The 13,347-nt window shown below is 32.5% G+C and overlaps 2 protein-coding genes across 2 annotated transcripts; both read left to right on the top strand.

Moving 5' to 3' along the window:
- Positions 1 to 4,590: 4,590 nt before the first annotated feature.
- On the top strand, positions 4,591 to 6,892 carry LOC25500619 (subtilisin-like protease SBT3). The gene has a single exon (XM_013589095.2). The coding sequence runs from the start codon at positions 4,591 to 4,593 to the stop codon at positions 6,880 to 6,882; it is 2,292 nt and encodes a 763-aa protein (XP_013444549.1). The 3' UTR covers positions 6,883 to 6,892.
- Positions 6,893 to 10,691: 3,799 nt separating this feature from the next.
- On the top strand, positions 10,692 to 12,008 carry LOC25500618 (60S acidic ribosomal protein P1). The gene is made up of 4 exons (XM_013589094.3): positions 10,692 to 10,835; positions 10,973 to 11,048; positions 11,439 to 11,642; positions 11,729 to 12,008. The coding sequence occupies exons 2-4, from the start codon at positions 10,980 to 10,982 to the stop codon at positions 11,780 to 11,782; spliced, it is 327 nt and encodes a 108-aa protein (XP_013444548.1). The 5' UTR covers positions 10,692 to 10,835; positions 10,973 to 10,979; the 3' UTR covers positions 11,783 to 12,008.
- Positions 12,009 to 13,347: the final 1,339 nt, after the last annotated feature.

Here is a 13,347-nt window from a genome sequence, read left to right as displayed (position 1 = left end):
TTTTTGAATCAATTTTTGAATCAGTTAAAAAGTGTTTTAAAATCCTCATCTGAGACACAATAACTCCTACATGTTACCTTGAATGTATGAATAAGAACTCCTTGTATTATCAATTTGATGATCTCCCAAAAAAAATCAGAACAATCACATACTGTTTACATTATTAAAAGTATAATTATGATAGTTTCTATTTATATTTCCTCATCAACTATGTTCCTGAATGCTACAACTAATTTACCTGTGTTTGAAAAATTAGAATGCCACTTTACTTCCTCGTGTTTCTGGTTACAATTCGAATACGAGAGAGATTCAATCGGAGCAAATCCATGGTGGTGATGAAGCAGTGGTAGAAAGCTTCAAGATTTTGGAACAAAGGGTTTTGGAGAGATAGAATTAGTGTTTTAGAGAGAGATGAGAGGAAGAAGAGGGAGAATCAGATTTTGGAACACGATTTTCTTCCTTTTTTTTTTAATTATTTGTTTTTTTTTCATTTATTTAATTCTTTAATTTATATGTGGTTTTTTTTTATTTTTAATTAAACAATGCACACGTAGCGGCTTTGAAGTGCCACGTCAGTGCTGACCGAGTCAAAATTGGTATAGGGTGCCAAAACTGCCAAAGATCCAATACATAGAGAGTTGTTTTGTACTCCCTCCGTCCCTAATTATAAGACCCTTTTGAGAATTTTTTTTGTCCCTTTTTATAAGACTCTTTTGTTATTTCCAACTACATTAATTATTTCTTTACATACATGCCCCTATTTATTATACATCTTTTTCTTCAATCAACAATAAATAACATGTTGAAAACATAAACTAACCTTCTTTCTTAAAGGATAAAATTGGAAAAACAATAGTGATTACAAACAACTTTAATACAAATATCCACTATCTTAATTCTCGTGATTTTGGCAAAAGGGTCTTATATATAGGGACGGAGGGAGTATTTTAATTAGTTAGGGGGTCAAAACTGCCAAAGATCCAATACATAGGGGTTGTTTTGTATTTTAATTGGTTAGGGGACCAAAATCACAACTTCTTAAAACATAGGAGGCTAAAAGTGCAATTAAACCTAAACAATGAGCCTGAAATATCTCAATTGGTCCAAAAGACACAAAGTCAAAAGTCTTGGGAGGATGACATATATTTCCCAAGTAAAATGTCTAAAAAGATAGGATGACTTAAGTCTTGTGTGTTATGTCATATTTGGCTGGTTTTGTAGTCGCTTTTATCTAGTTGAACACAGTTGTAAGTCATGACAATTTATTGCTTCTTAGGTATTTCATATGCATGTCTTTGTGGTGGCTAGTTTTTAGATTTGTAATTTTAGGATGGATTAGAAGTAAAGAAGGCTTATGATATTGCTTTCAAATCTATAGTAGTTTTTAAATATAAAAGAAATTTTCTCCTATTTAATTTTTTTGGTATATTATATTTGTTGAGTCAAATTATTTGTAAAAAAAAGTTGTCAGACCTATACCAACGAAAACTACAGTGGGTAAATCAATTTAGTATGTATCCTTATGTTTTGTTTGGGAGTTTGGAGGGAAAGAGAGAATGATTTGGTGGGATAAAAATAGAGGAAAAAATAAAAAATAAAAATCTTTAAAAAAATTGAGAGTTTGTTTTTCTAGTGATTGATAAAAGAGTATTTATGATTAGTGTACTTTTAATTTTAGCGAGTAATATAACAATATATATTGAATTTGGAAAATTTACTCAACTCTCATGCAATACAATTTTTTAGTTTTCCAAATTACGAGGATTTTGTATTATGAAGAAAACTAAGCCACTCAAAACCTTCCCATATTAAAGCTCTCTATTCTTTTCACTTCTTTCGTCCTGTTTTTATCAAGCCACTCAATGCTAAGTCGTGGGTATAGCATTGCGAATTTGTCCAACGGCCATATAGTATTATGGGTAGAGGCTGATTGGGCAGAATATTTATGTGGTTACAAGCGAAACGAAGTCAACATAACAAAATGTATGTCGGTGTATGTTTTATGGTATTACCCACGATTTTTAGACCTTTACCTATGGTTGTTTGCCATTAGGGGTGGAAATAGGTCACGTCGGTCTACAGGAGCAATCAACCACACACAAATTGCACAATTCAGTGAACATGCGTATGCATGCGAAACCAAATTGCAAAAAAAAAAAAAAAAAGTGTGTAAGTTGACGAGCACTGATCTCAGATTTTGATAACGAAAAATGAATAAATTCGCCAACACAAAAACGAATCCACGCACCCACAGTTTACTAAGACCAATAATAGAAAACCAACAACTATTTCTAGCCAAACGGTCTGACAAGCTCTCAACACGTATTGAACCCAAATTGTGTGATTCATCCAAAATGACAAACAATTTAGAGCTCAAAACGAATTGGAATCGCGTTAGACGAAACCAACAACGGACCTTTCGGGTTTCAATATAAACTAGTTTTTGAGGAACCACCAACACACAAAAAAAAAAAAAAAAAAAAAAAAAAAACAGCAACGAGATAACCACCACCTAAGCAAGTAGAATAGATTCGATACTTAGAAAAAACAAAACCCACCAACGCAATGGCTGCCGAGAGCCGTCTTAACCGACACTTCACAATTTATGTCGGCTTAATGCCGAGAGCCGTCTAAAGTTACTTTAAACTTATGCCGATTTTTTTTAACAAATTTATGTCGGCTTAATGTCAAATGATTTAAATTTACACTAATTTTGTGTGAGATGTATTTTTTTGATGTGCCATAATTTTATAATTACATTAATTTGTTGCAAAATATTTTTTACAAAACTAGTTTCGGAACGTGTTCATGATTTAATTCTTCATTATATATTTTTGAAAAATAAACTTTATTAATTTATTTTAATGTAAAATTCGAATTCAAATTACTGTTTTTTTTTTTAAATTATTACGTATCGTCATTGATAGATGACTAATAATAATAATCGCCACAAAAAAACAAGATGATTGATGATCAATGTTTATTCCTTAAAACATATAATTGTTGTTTATTTTAAAACCCTTAATAATATTTAAATGCCATTTATTGTGATATCTTATATTTTAATGCTTTTAAATAGTTTTATTTAATAGAATTTCATTGATTGCAAGATTACAAATTGTTTTAATTTGTTTGGTCTATATGCAAATTATAATAAAAAAAAGTTTAGAAAAGAGGAATATTGACTTTTGAATTTGAGATTGTTATGCCATGTCAGTGAAATTTCCGGAGCATTTGTTTGAGAGTTTGGATGGAGGGCAAGGAATGACTTTGAGGATAGAAATATCGGGGAAAATTAAGAAATCTTTCACATATTTTGAAGGAGTATTTTTTTTAGAGAGTGATCAATTAATGTTTATGATTAATATGTTTTTAATTTTATGAATATTATAACAACATATATTAAATTTGAAGAAGTCATATAAACCCTCTTAAACCTCTCAAAACTCGTCTCCAATACAATTTTTTAGTTCCCAAAATGACGAGGGTTTTACATTTTGAAGAAAAATAAGCCCACAAAGCCCCTCCTCCCAAAGTCCTCTATTTCTTCCACTTAATCATTCCTTTTTTTCCAAATCATCCCCTCCCTTCCTCTTCAAATTCGCAAACAAAGCGTGACGAGATGGCAATGATAGAAGGTTCACATGTTATTTTTAATTAATTATTACTAATTAATAGATAGATTTTTTTGGTGGTAGCAGGTTGTTGAACCCCGAACCTTACATATTACTCCATCCGTCCCTAATTATAAGACCCTTTTGAGAATTTTTTTTGTCCCTTTTTATAAGACCCCTTTGTTATTTCCAACTACATTAATTATTTCTTTACATACATGCCCCTATTTATTATACATCTTTTTCTTCAATCAACAATAAATAACATGTTGAAAACATAAACTAACCTTCTTTCTTAAAGGATAAAATTGTAAAAACAATAGTGATTACAAACAACTTTAATACAAATATCTACTATCTTAATTCCCGTGATTTTGGCAAAAGGGTCTTATATATAGGGACGGAGGATTGTCCATACCAACTGAGCTAAACTCACGATGACTAATTAATAGATAGATTAATACAATATTAATAAAACTTTAGGATTTCTTTGACCAAATAAAAAAACAAAAGATTAAATCATTAAACAATAAGTGGATTTTAGGATGAGGGCTCAATTAAATTCCTCATTGGTGAAGCACTAAAAAAACGTTTGATTTAATCCTGTCCAAATTTATTGAAAATTAAAACGAGAAATATCTACACATTTTTCAAACAATCTCTTACTACACCCTCTCACCAATATGTTGTTGAATTTTCCGTTACTATCAGTGGGAATGCATTAAAATTAGTTTAATCTTGCAAATCAACATTTTCCAAAGATGTTAGGTGTATGCTTTGGAAATCTTAATTGCAGAACAACTTAATTATATTTTGTATATTGGGTAGTAGACAATAAAGTGACTCAACTTTTTTACCTAATAAAAAAACGTAACTCCATTTTTTGTTGGTGAGCCCTTGTAATACTAATATCACATTGATATATATACAATGTTTTGATTTGATAGTCATCCACATTTCAAAACAACTTTCAGTCATGGCTTCCAATATTTGTGTCAATTTGTTGTTCCCTTGTATTACAATCCTTCACTTGATTTTTACATTGGCTCGCTCCGAAAATTATATCATTCACATGGATTTATCAGCTATGCCAAAAGTATTCTCAAATCAACATAGTTGGTATGAATCTACCCTTTCTAAGGTCACTGCCAACAATAATTTAACCTCTTCTAAAATCATTTATACATACACCAATGTTATGAATGGTTTTTGTGCAAATCTATCACCTAAAGAGCATGAAGCTCTCAAAACCTCTCCCGGTTACATTTCCTCAATACCTGATTTACCTTTGAAACTTCACACAACACACTCACCACAATTCCTTGGCCTCAATCCATTTGAAGGGGCATGGCCAGCTTCTAAGTTTGGTCAAGATGTCATTATTGGTTTGATTGACTCAGGTGTTTGGCCCGAGAGTGAAAGTTTTAATGATAATGGAATGACTAAAATCCCTTCAAAATGGAAAGGGAAGTTATGTCAATTTGAAAATAGCAACAATTCATCATTTTGCAACAAGAAACTCATTGGAGCAAGATTCTTCAATAAAGGGTTATCTGCGAAAAATTCGAACATTAATACAACAATAGTGAACACTACACGTGACACAAATGGTCATGGAACCCACACTTCAACAACAGCAGCCGGAAATCAAGTTGATGGTGCATCTTTCTTTGGTTATGCAAATGGAACGGCAAGGGGAATAGCTACATTGTCTAGAGTGTCTATGTACAAGATTGTGTGGGGACAAAATGAAGATCCAATTGCAATTTCATCTGATATAATGGCTGCAATTGATGCTGCAATATCGGACGGTGTTGATGTTCTTTCGATTTCATTAGGTCCAACTTTTGATTTACCTTTGAATGAAGATCCGATTGCAATAGCCTCTTTTGCAGCTATGGAAAAAGGTATTTTTGTGTCTTGTTCAGCAGGTAATGACGGCCCCGATTTTAAAACTCTTCGCAATGGAACACCATGGTTGACAACTGTTGCTGCTGGTACTATGGATCGTGAATTTCATGCGACTCTTACACTTGGTAATGGAGTCTCACTCACAGGTTGGTCTAATTATCTAGGAAATTTCTCTGCTAGCAATTTGCCAATTGTTTTCATGGGTTTGTGCGACAATGTTACAGAATTAATCAAAGTGAAGAACAATATTGTGGTTTGTGACGATGGAGATATTATTGAACAATATTCTTATGTGTATCAAGCAAACGTTGTTGGAGCTGTTTTCATATCAAATATATCAAATTTTGATTTCTTTAGAAAAGAAGAGTATAGTTTTCAAGACTTAAGTTATGCAAACATCTTTATTAGTCCAATAGATGGAGAAATCACCAAATCATACATCAAGAATAACTCTATGTCAGCTTCAATAGCAAATATGTCTTTCAAGTTATCAATTTTTGGAACTAAACCAGCACCTGGTGTTTACTCTTCTAGTTCGAGAGGACCATCAAATAGTTGTCCATATGTCTTGAAACCTGACATTACGGCTCCTGATACATCAATCTTAGCTGCATGGCCCACAAAACTTCCTGTGTTGGATCCTGTGACCGAAGTCTTCAACAAGTTCAAATTTTTAACTGGAACATCTACGTCATGTCCTCATGTTGCCGGTGTAGGAGCACTTTTAAAAGGAGCGCGTGTTGATTGGAGCCCTGCAGCTATAAGGTCGGCAATTATGACAACATCAAACATATATGATAATACTAAGGAACATATCAAAGACATTGAAAAAGGTAATGAAGTTGCAACTCCTCTTGCATTGGGAGCTGGTTATGTTGATCCCAATAGAGCACTTGACCCTGGTCTTGTTTATGATGTTGGTGTACAAGATTATGTTAATCTTCTTTGTGCACTTAACTTCACACAAAAAAACATCACTACGATTACAAGATCCTCTTTCAATGATTGTTCTAAACCTTCCTTGGATCTTAATTACCCTTCTTTTATAGCTTTTTTCAATGCTGGAAATTCTTCTTCAAGGGCCATCCAAGAATTTCACAGAACAGTTACCAATGTTGGTGAGGGACAAGCCATTTATGTTGCTAGCATTATGCCTGTTGAAGGATACCGTGTTAGTGCTATCCCAAATAAGTTGATGTTCAATAAGAAGAATGAGATGCTAAGCTACAAGTTGAGGATTGAAGGCCCTAGAATGACACAAAATAATGAAGTAGCTTTTGGTTACATCACATGGCAGGATGGGAAGCATGTGGTGAGGAGCCCTATTGTGGTAACTACCACCAATTTCAATTTGTAGATCACTATGTTAAATGACAATTAGTAGAATAGTATAACTTGAATAAAAAGTTAGTACTTATTACAATTTGGTATTGCAATGATACTTATCACAGTTGTCATGCTTTTTGATTTTGGGCTATATTTTATAGGAATTATTTGTGTTTTCTGATGAATACTAGAAATCATTTTGGTACTTAAATTATGTGTATCAGAGGGGGGTGCAGTAAACCAAGGATATGCATCCATTTTTCATATATTGAAATAATGTGATGAGTGATAATGAGTCTAACAAAGTTAATTTAGAGATGAATATCGTTTACCACTAATGAAAAAAGTTGAATCACAGATTAAAAATAGAGACGGAAAAATTGAAATTGATGGAACTAGAGATGAAAGAAAACCTCAACTTCAATGCAAACAGATTCTAGTTAGACTCTTCATTTCTGCATCGTCAAAAACATAAACTCAATTAGATACAATGAAAGGAAACCACCAAATGTATCCATGTAATTTATTGCGCTTTCAAATGGTCCATGAGATTATGAATATTTTAAATACGTCTCTTACTCGGTGAAACATTGATCATATCTATCTTTCTGTCAAACTTTATCGTTAACACGTTTCGCTTACATCCTTATATTTAACCACTTAGTATCAATTTCGTCTCAGGAAAAAGATGCTAAGAAACTAAGTTTGACAAAAGGATGAATGTGAGTAACATTAAAACGACGTCATGTAACATTTGAAATATTCATAATTTGACATACCTATTTAAAAGAACTTCACAAAATCATAGGCCAATTTGATGGTTTACTCGTCACTGCTGAGCTGATCAAACATTATATACAAAGCATGATGCACCTTTTTCTTTGACAAAGTATATATGCTGACTTTACAGTGTACCTAGCCACGGAGTCGTGTCTCCAAATCAATTTGTCCGAAAAATCTGCACTAATAGTGATCCCTGCAATGACAGCCTCTGACTCAAGCAATAATAGTGATCCCTTTCACGAGAACAAAGGTTGTCTCCAGTTCATGCTCCACTCCCATCTGCGCGCACTCCTACTTCCGATACAGTTTCGGACCTGTTTCTTGCAATAGAAATAAGCCTTGGGAACTTCTCATGCAATATTAAACTTCCAGCCCATTTATGAGACTAAAACAAGGTTGTTTCTCCATTGCCGATCCTTCTAACACTTGAATTAGAGAACCAATTTGTGCACGCTTCTGTTACCGTATCTGTGTAACAGCAAAGGATGCCACACCACCTCAGTGTTTGTTAACAGCCTCGATCTCCATTTCGCAAGCAGGTGTTATTAAAGGAGTTGGAGGTCTTGTGTTTTTTCAGTTTCAGTTTTCACACATTCTCCCATCTAATATTAAACAACTCCGCATTTTTTCAGTTTGCACACATTATCTAATCTAATTTAAGCTGCATTTTTTCACTCAGCATTGCCGCCCCACAGAAAATTTACTTTGTTGTATTATTAGAGTTCTTAAAATACAAAACCTACTCCGACACCAATACAAAATAAAACCAAGCAGAGAGCTAAACATGTAATATGGATTATGTGGGGTAGGGCTGTTAGTATCAATTGTGGTATGCAATATGCATGAACATACTCTTTTACACATTAATGATTACAAATAGTTTCATAAAGGATCTTGTAGTTTCATTTCATTCGGTAATAAGAACACATTGCAAACCTAACTTCACTCAAATTCAAGACTCTGATCAAACAGGGTCTGCACTATAGCATTGATATGATGTTTGGATTCAATATGTTGTTCAGTCATTTGTACTAGGATGCATTTATTCCAGCTAAACATTCCAAACTCATCACCAGCAACTCTCATTCTTTACACCAATATAGCCAAGTTAGTTAAATTGGTTCTCAAGAGAACTATCCCATTTGATCTTCATGTTCACCATTTCATTCACTTTTTCGTGCAACACCTTTCCAAAATATTATAAAGAATGCTAACAATGTGAATAAACATTTTGTCATTAAACTATATTAGTTCACAAATCAGAACGCATAAATAGGAAAATATTTTGTCATTAAACAATAATAAAGTAGACATAAGTACCAACATATTAATTGATCAATTAGCAAACAAACAATGAAGCAAAATGTCAGAGGTATTGCCTTCTAATGCATCTGTCATTGCCCTAAGATCTGCAGAAGCTTCTTGTTATAATTTTTTCTTCTATAAGTTACATTATAAGAATAATTGGCTTTCCAAATGGTGATACTTCGGTAAAAGCATATCAACAGTACTACTGCTTTTGTATTGGGAGAATGGAAACATTAAAGAAGGTAATGGTTGAGTTGCAAACCTAATGCCACTGGTTTTCACTATTAGTAGTATTAGTTTGACAGTATAATTTGTTTAGATGTAATGGATGAACATTAAATGCAATTTTCTCTTCCATTGGTTATTGTATGCCCAACCTTTTATAAGGAACACATCAATTTGTAGTATGTGATTTACAATGCAACACAATTTATCAAGTGTGAGAGCAAGCTTTTAACATTGGGAGGCTGGCTAAGTTTTCATGTTGTTTTAAGAGAGATGCAATTTAGGCGCGGGTCAGAATTTAAAGGCATCGTGTATCACTTTTGAAGATTAATACTTTCTCATGTATGGATAAAAAATTCTTCATTTTTAGAGTTTGATATGAGTTACCTCGAAAAATAATTAGAAGCAATCATCTGCAAACAGAATGTGAGAAATTATGGGTGCATTATTACTTATCTTGACACCTTTATTCTCTTTTTTGCTAATAAGTGCGAATAAACCTTCTGCACACATGATAAACAAGTAAGGCGAAAGGGATCGTCTTGTCTCCGACCTCTTCTTAGAGTAATAGGACCAACAAAATAATCAATAGTTTCTACACACATCATGATCCACTTGATCTATTGATGAGATAAACTCATTTTCAAAATGGCTCCTCTAAGATAAGTCAAATCAATCATATAATAAGTTTCACTGATGTCCAACTTTAACGCTACATCACCCAATTTTCTTTTGACTTTAGGTTTCATATAATGAACAATTTCTATATAATCTTATGCACACACACAAATGGGAATAATGTATAGAAGACTATATTATATTAGTTGGATCTACCATATAATTGAATCCAAGAAAAAACCTTATGCATGTACTAAAGTTTTTTTTTTTTTTTTTTTGAGAGATTATGCATGTACTAAAGTTGAAAAACTTTATAATTGCAAGGACTATAATCATATTTAAATCTACTAATAGAAGTATGTTAAAAAATAAAATAAAACATAACAAAATATTGCTCACTCAATATTATAGGTTTAAGCACATGTTTATTTTTTTATGACAAATTCTCAATCCATCCCCTTATAATATGCTCAAAGCCACAATCTGATTTACTTCATTTATCTATACTTCGCTTATTATCCCTTTATAAGAGAGATAAACAAAAGTGAAAGATTAATGAAACTCATTTTAATATATGAGTCCACTAATGTTGTTCACCGATCTTTTATGTCTATTTCTCTTTTAAATGAACGATAAATAAAGATATATAAATAGAGCAAATACTTTTTCAAAAATGTGGATTGATAAATTTTCTTTATTTTTTTGTCAAATCATGTTATTTTTCTCAACACATGCCAAAAATAGAAAATTGTTTTTGTCGCATATACAATTGCTCTCCCACATCAGCAAAAGACCATTATGCTCTGCCGCTAGGAGTAGAATGATCTTTTACCGACGTGGGAGAGCAATTGTGCATGCGAGATGAGCAATTGTCCCTAAAAAAATGTGATTGAAATGGGCCAATATAGAGGGCCCATTACTGGCCCAATTCCACAGTCCCATTTTCAACACTGTAAGCGTTGTTCATAAACAATGGAAACCTAATTTCCTACCATTTTGCAGCAGCGTAGAAAAACCCTAATTCTTCTTCTTCGATCTCATTCCTTCAAGGTAACCCACTTTCCCTTCTTCATTTCTATGTCAAATATTCATGCAATTTTGTGACAATTTATCAACTAAATTCAACGTTTTTTTTTTTTTTTTAATGTAATTTTTTTTTTCTCTTTTGATTGTTTGATTTATTGTAGTGTGAAAATGTCGATCGGAGAAGTTGCTTGCAGCTACTCTCTTATGATTCTTCATGATGATAACATCGCCGTTACTGTATCCTTTTCGCAATTTCCATTTACGATTCATTCAATATTTGAATTTTTAGTTTTGATAATTGATAATGTAATGGCTTTAATTTTGATTTTAATGAATTTAGAAGATGCTAGGAAATGGATTTTGAAAAAAGAGATTTTTGGATGATACAAAATGAATGAAGATTAAATTTTTGTGATTTTTTATTTTCTTATTCTAGGACTAAATTAACAATTTTCTACAGTTTAGGGACCAAAGTTGTAAAACGATTTTTAATTAAAGTGTGATGAATTTTCTGGGTTTTGAATTTTGTTTTGGTGAATAAGTAAAGTGTGGTGTAAGGGTTTGAAATTTATTGTTTGAAGATGGTGTGTTTTAAAGATTGTTTTCTCCTTAAGTCATTGTTGATAGGGTGAGAAAATCTCCACTTTGTTGAAAGCTGCAAATGTTAATGTTGAAGCTTACTGGCCAAGCTTATTCGCTAAACTTGCCGAGAAGAAGAACCTTGATGATTTGATATTGAATGCGGCTGGAGGTGGTGCTCCGGTTTCTGTTTCGGCCCCAGTTGTGGCTGCTGCCTCCACTGCAGTTGCTGCTCCTACCGAGGAGAAGAAGGTAGGTTTTTGGTGAAAAAGTTGTTTAACTTTGTCTTCTGTTTGTTGGTTATCTTATCTAATCGGTATTTTTGGTTGTACCTGCAGGAAGAACCCAAGGATGAGAGTGACGACGACATGGGATTCAGCTTGTTTGATTAGAAACACTTTTAGTATGATCTTTTCTGATTTTTGTACTGGTATTGGGTTAGTTACTCAGTGGAATTCCTTTTTTTTTGGGACTCAATTTTGTTTTGATTGCATTATTAGGTCAAGATTTTGTTGTGCTTTTGACTTAAGAATATGGGTTTGTTCTTTATCTTTGATAATTTGAGTTGGTATAAATTTTTCTAAATTCTAAGAATTAAAGGACAAATTATCTCTTTTTTGTTCCTGTCTGCAAATCTGTTATTGTCTAGATGACAAGTTATCATGCTTGAATTCAACTTATCAAATTGTACTGTATGTTTGGTATCGTGCTTTAAATCCATGGTTAAGGTGCAGCTACAAGTACGCACTTCAAGTAAACGTGTGGTCGAGTTTGCTTAACGTGAATACAAACATATACTTAGTTGGATAAATAATTAACCGTGTCATATCTTAAAAACTATTAAATCAGTTATACATATGGTAATAAGTTGTTATATCATAAGTTATTATTAGTAGAAGCACAATTCAATTCATCAATGTTCCTCTCACATTTGTATTTAACAAGTCCTCTCACATTGATTTTGAAGGTTAAAATTCTTGTTCTGCTATCTATTGTATAATATGTTGAAGTGTGACTATGAAAGTTGTTTTTTCTGTGTAAAAGCACAGAAAGTCACCAAGTCTATTTACAGAAAGATCTAATTTTGATCTTTTATCAGTACTACATTTCTTCTAGTCATTGTAACGTTTAAATGATCGAAACATTTTAAATCTCATTGAGGTTTTATTGAACTTAGTTGTTATACAACATAGTAGCTAGATCATGATGGGGAAGTATTCAGGTTTATGCTCCAATCCTAACATATTTCTGAGAATGCCAAAATCAAATCTAGGAGAGTGTCCAGTTTTCTATACAATGTTAGTCTGTAATCCTTGGACTGTTTGAAAAATTGAAAAAACCGAACCGATGTTTTAGAACTGAACTATATAAACCAAACTGAATTTTGACTGGAGTTTGTGTATTAATCAAGTTTATTGAACTATCAGAACCGAACTGCGACGAAAACAGATTGCAATCTCCCAAATCATCCATGAATTTGATTTTGTTTTTTCTTTAATTAAGAAAAAACAACTTAATTTTTGTTTCTTCTTTAAATGTCAACAAATGCACGATACTACTGAAGCTACCTGTTGTAGCTTTCACGGTGAAAAGCATTTGGATGTGATCCAAACATGGTATCCGTAATTCAAATATGTGAGATTGTCATGCAACTGTTTTTACCTTTTTTTTTTTTTTTTTTTTACCTTTTTCTTTCTATTTACAGATATCTAAAAATTGGTTTTCTTTTTCCAATTTCTGTTTTGAGATAGATGTGGTTCATAAGTTTAGGAGCAGATTGAGTCAAAAATATCTAGGAGCAGATTTCTCACTAATACAATTTCTGTTTCTAATGTTCAGGATTTTTTAATTACGTCTTCCATTGCAGAGTGTACTTGTTACAGCTTCAAGTTCAGTAATACAAGTTTTTCCTTGTTTTAAGAGTAAATCAGAACTAAAGAACAGATGTATTTATTTT

The sequence above is a fragment of the Medicago truncatula genome, chromosome 8, assembly GCF_003473485.1.
Source record: "Medicago truncatula cultivar Jemalong A17 chromosome 8, MtrunA17r5.0-ANR, whole genome shotgun sequence".
In the NCBI taxonomy this organism is placed as follows: domain Eukaryota; kingdom Viridiplantae; phylum Streptophyta; class Magnoliopsida; order Fabales; family Fabaceae; genus Medicago; species Medicago truncatula.
The sequence above is the reverse complement of the archived record's forward strand: the minus strand, read 5'-3'. Positions and strand labels throughout refer to the sequence as shown.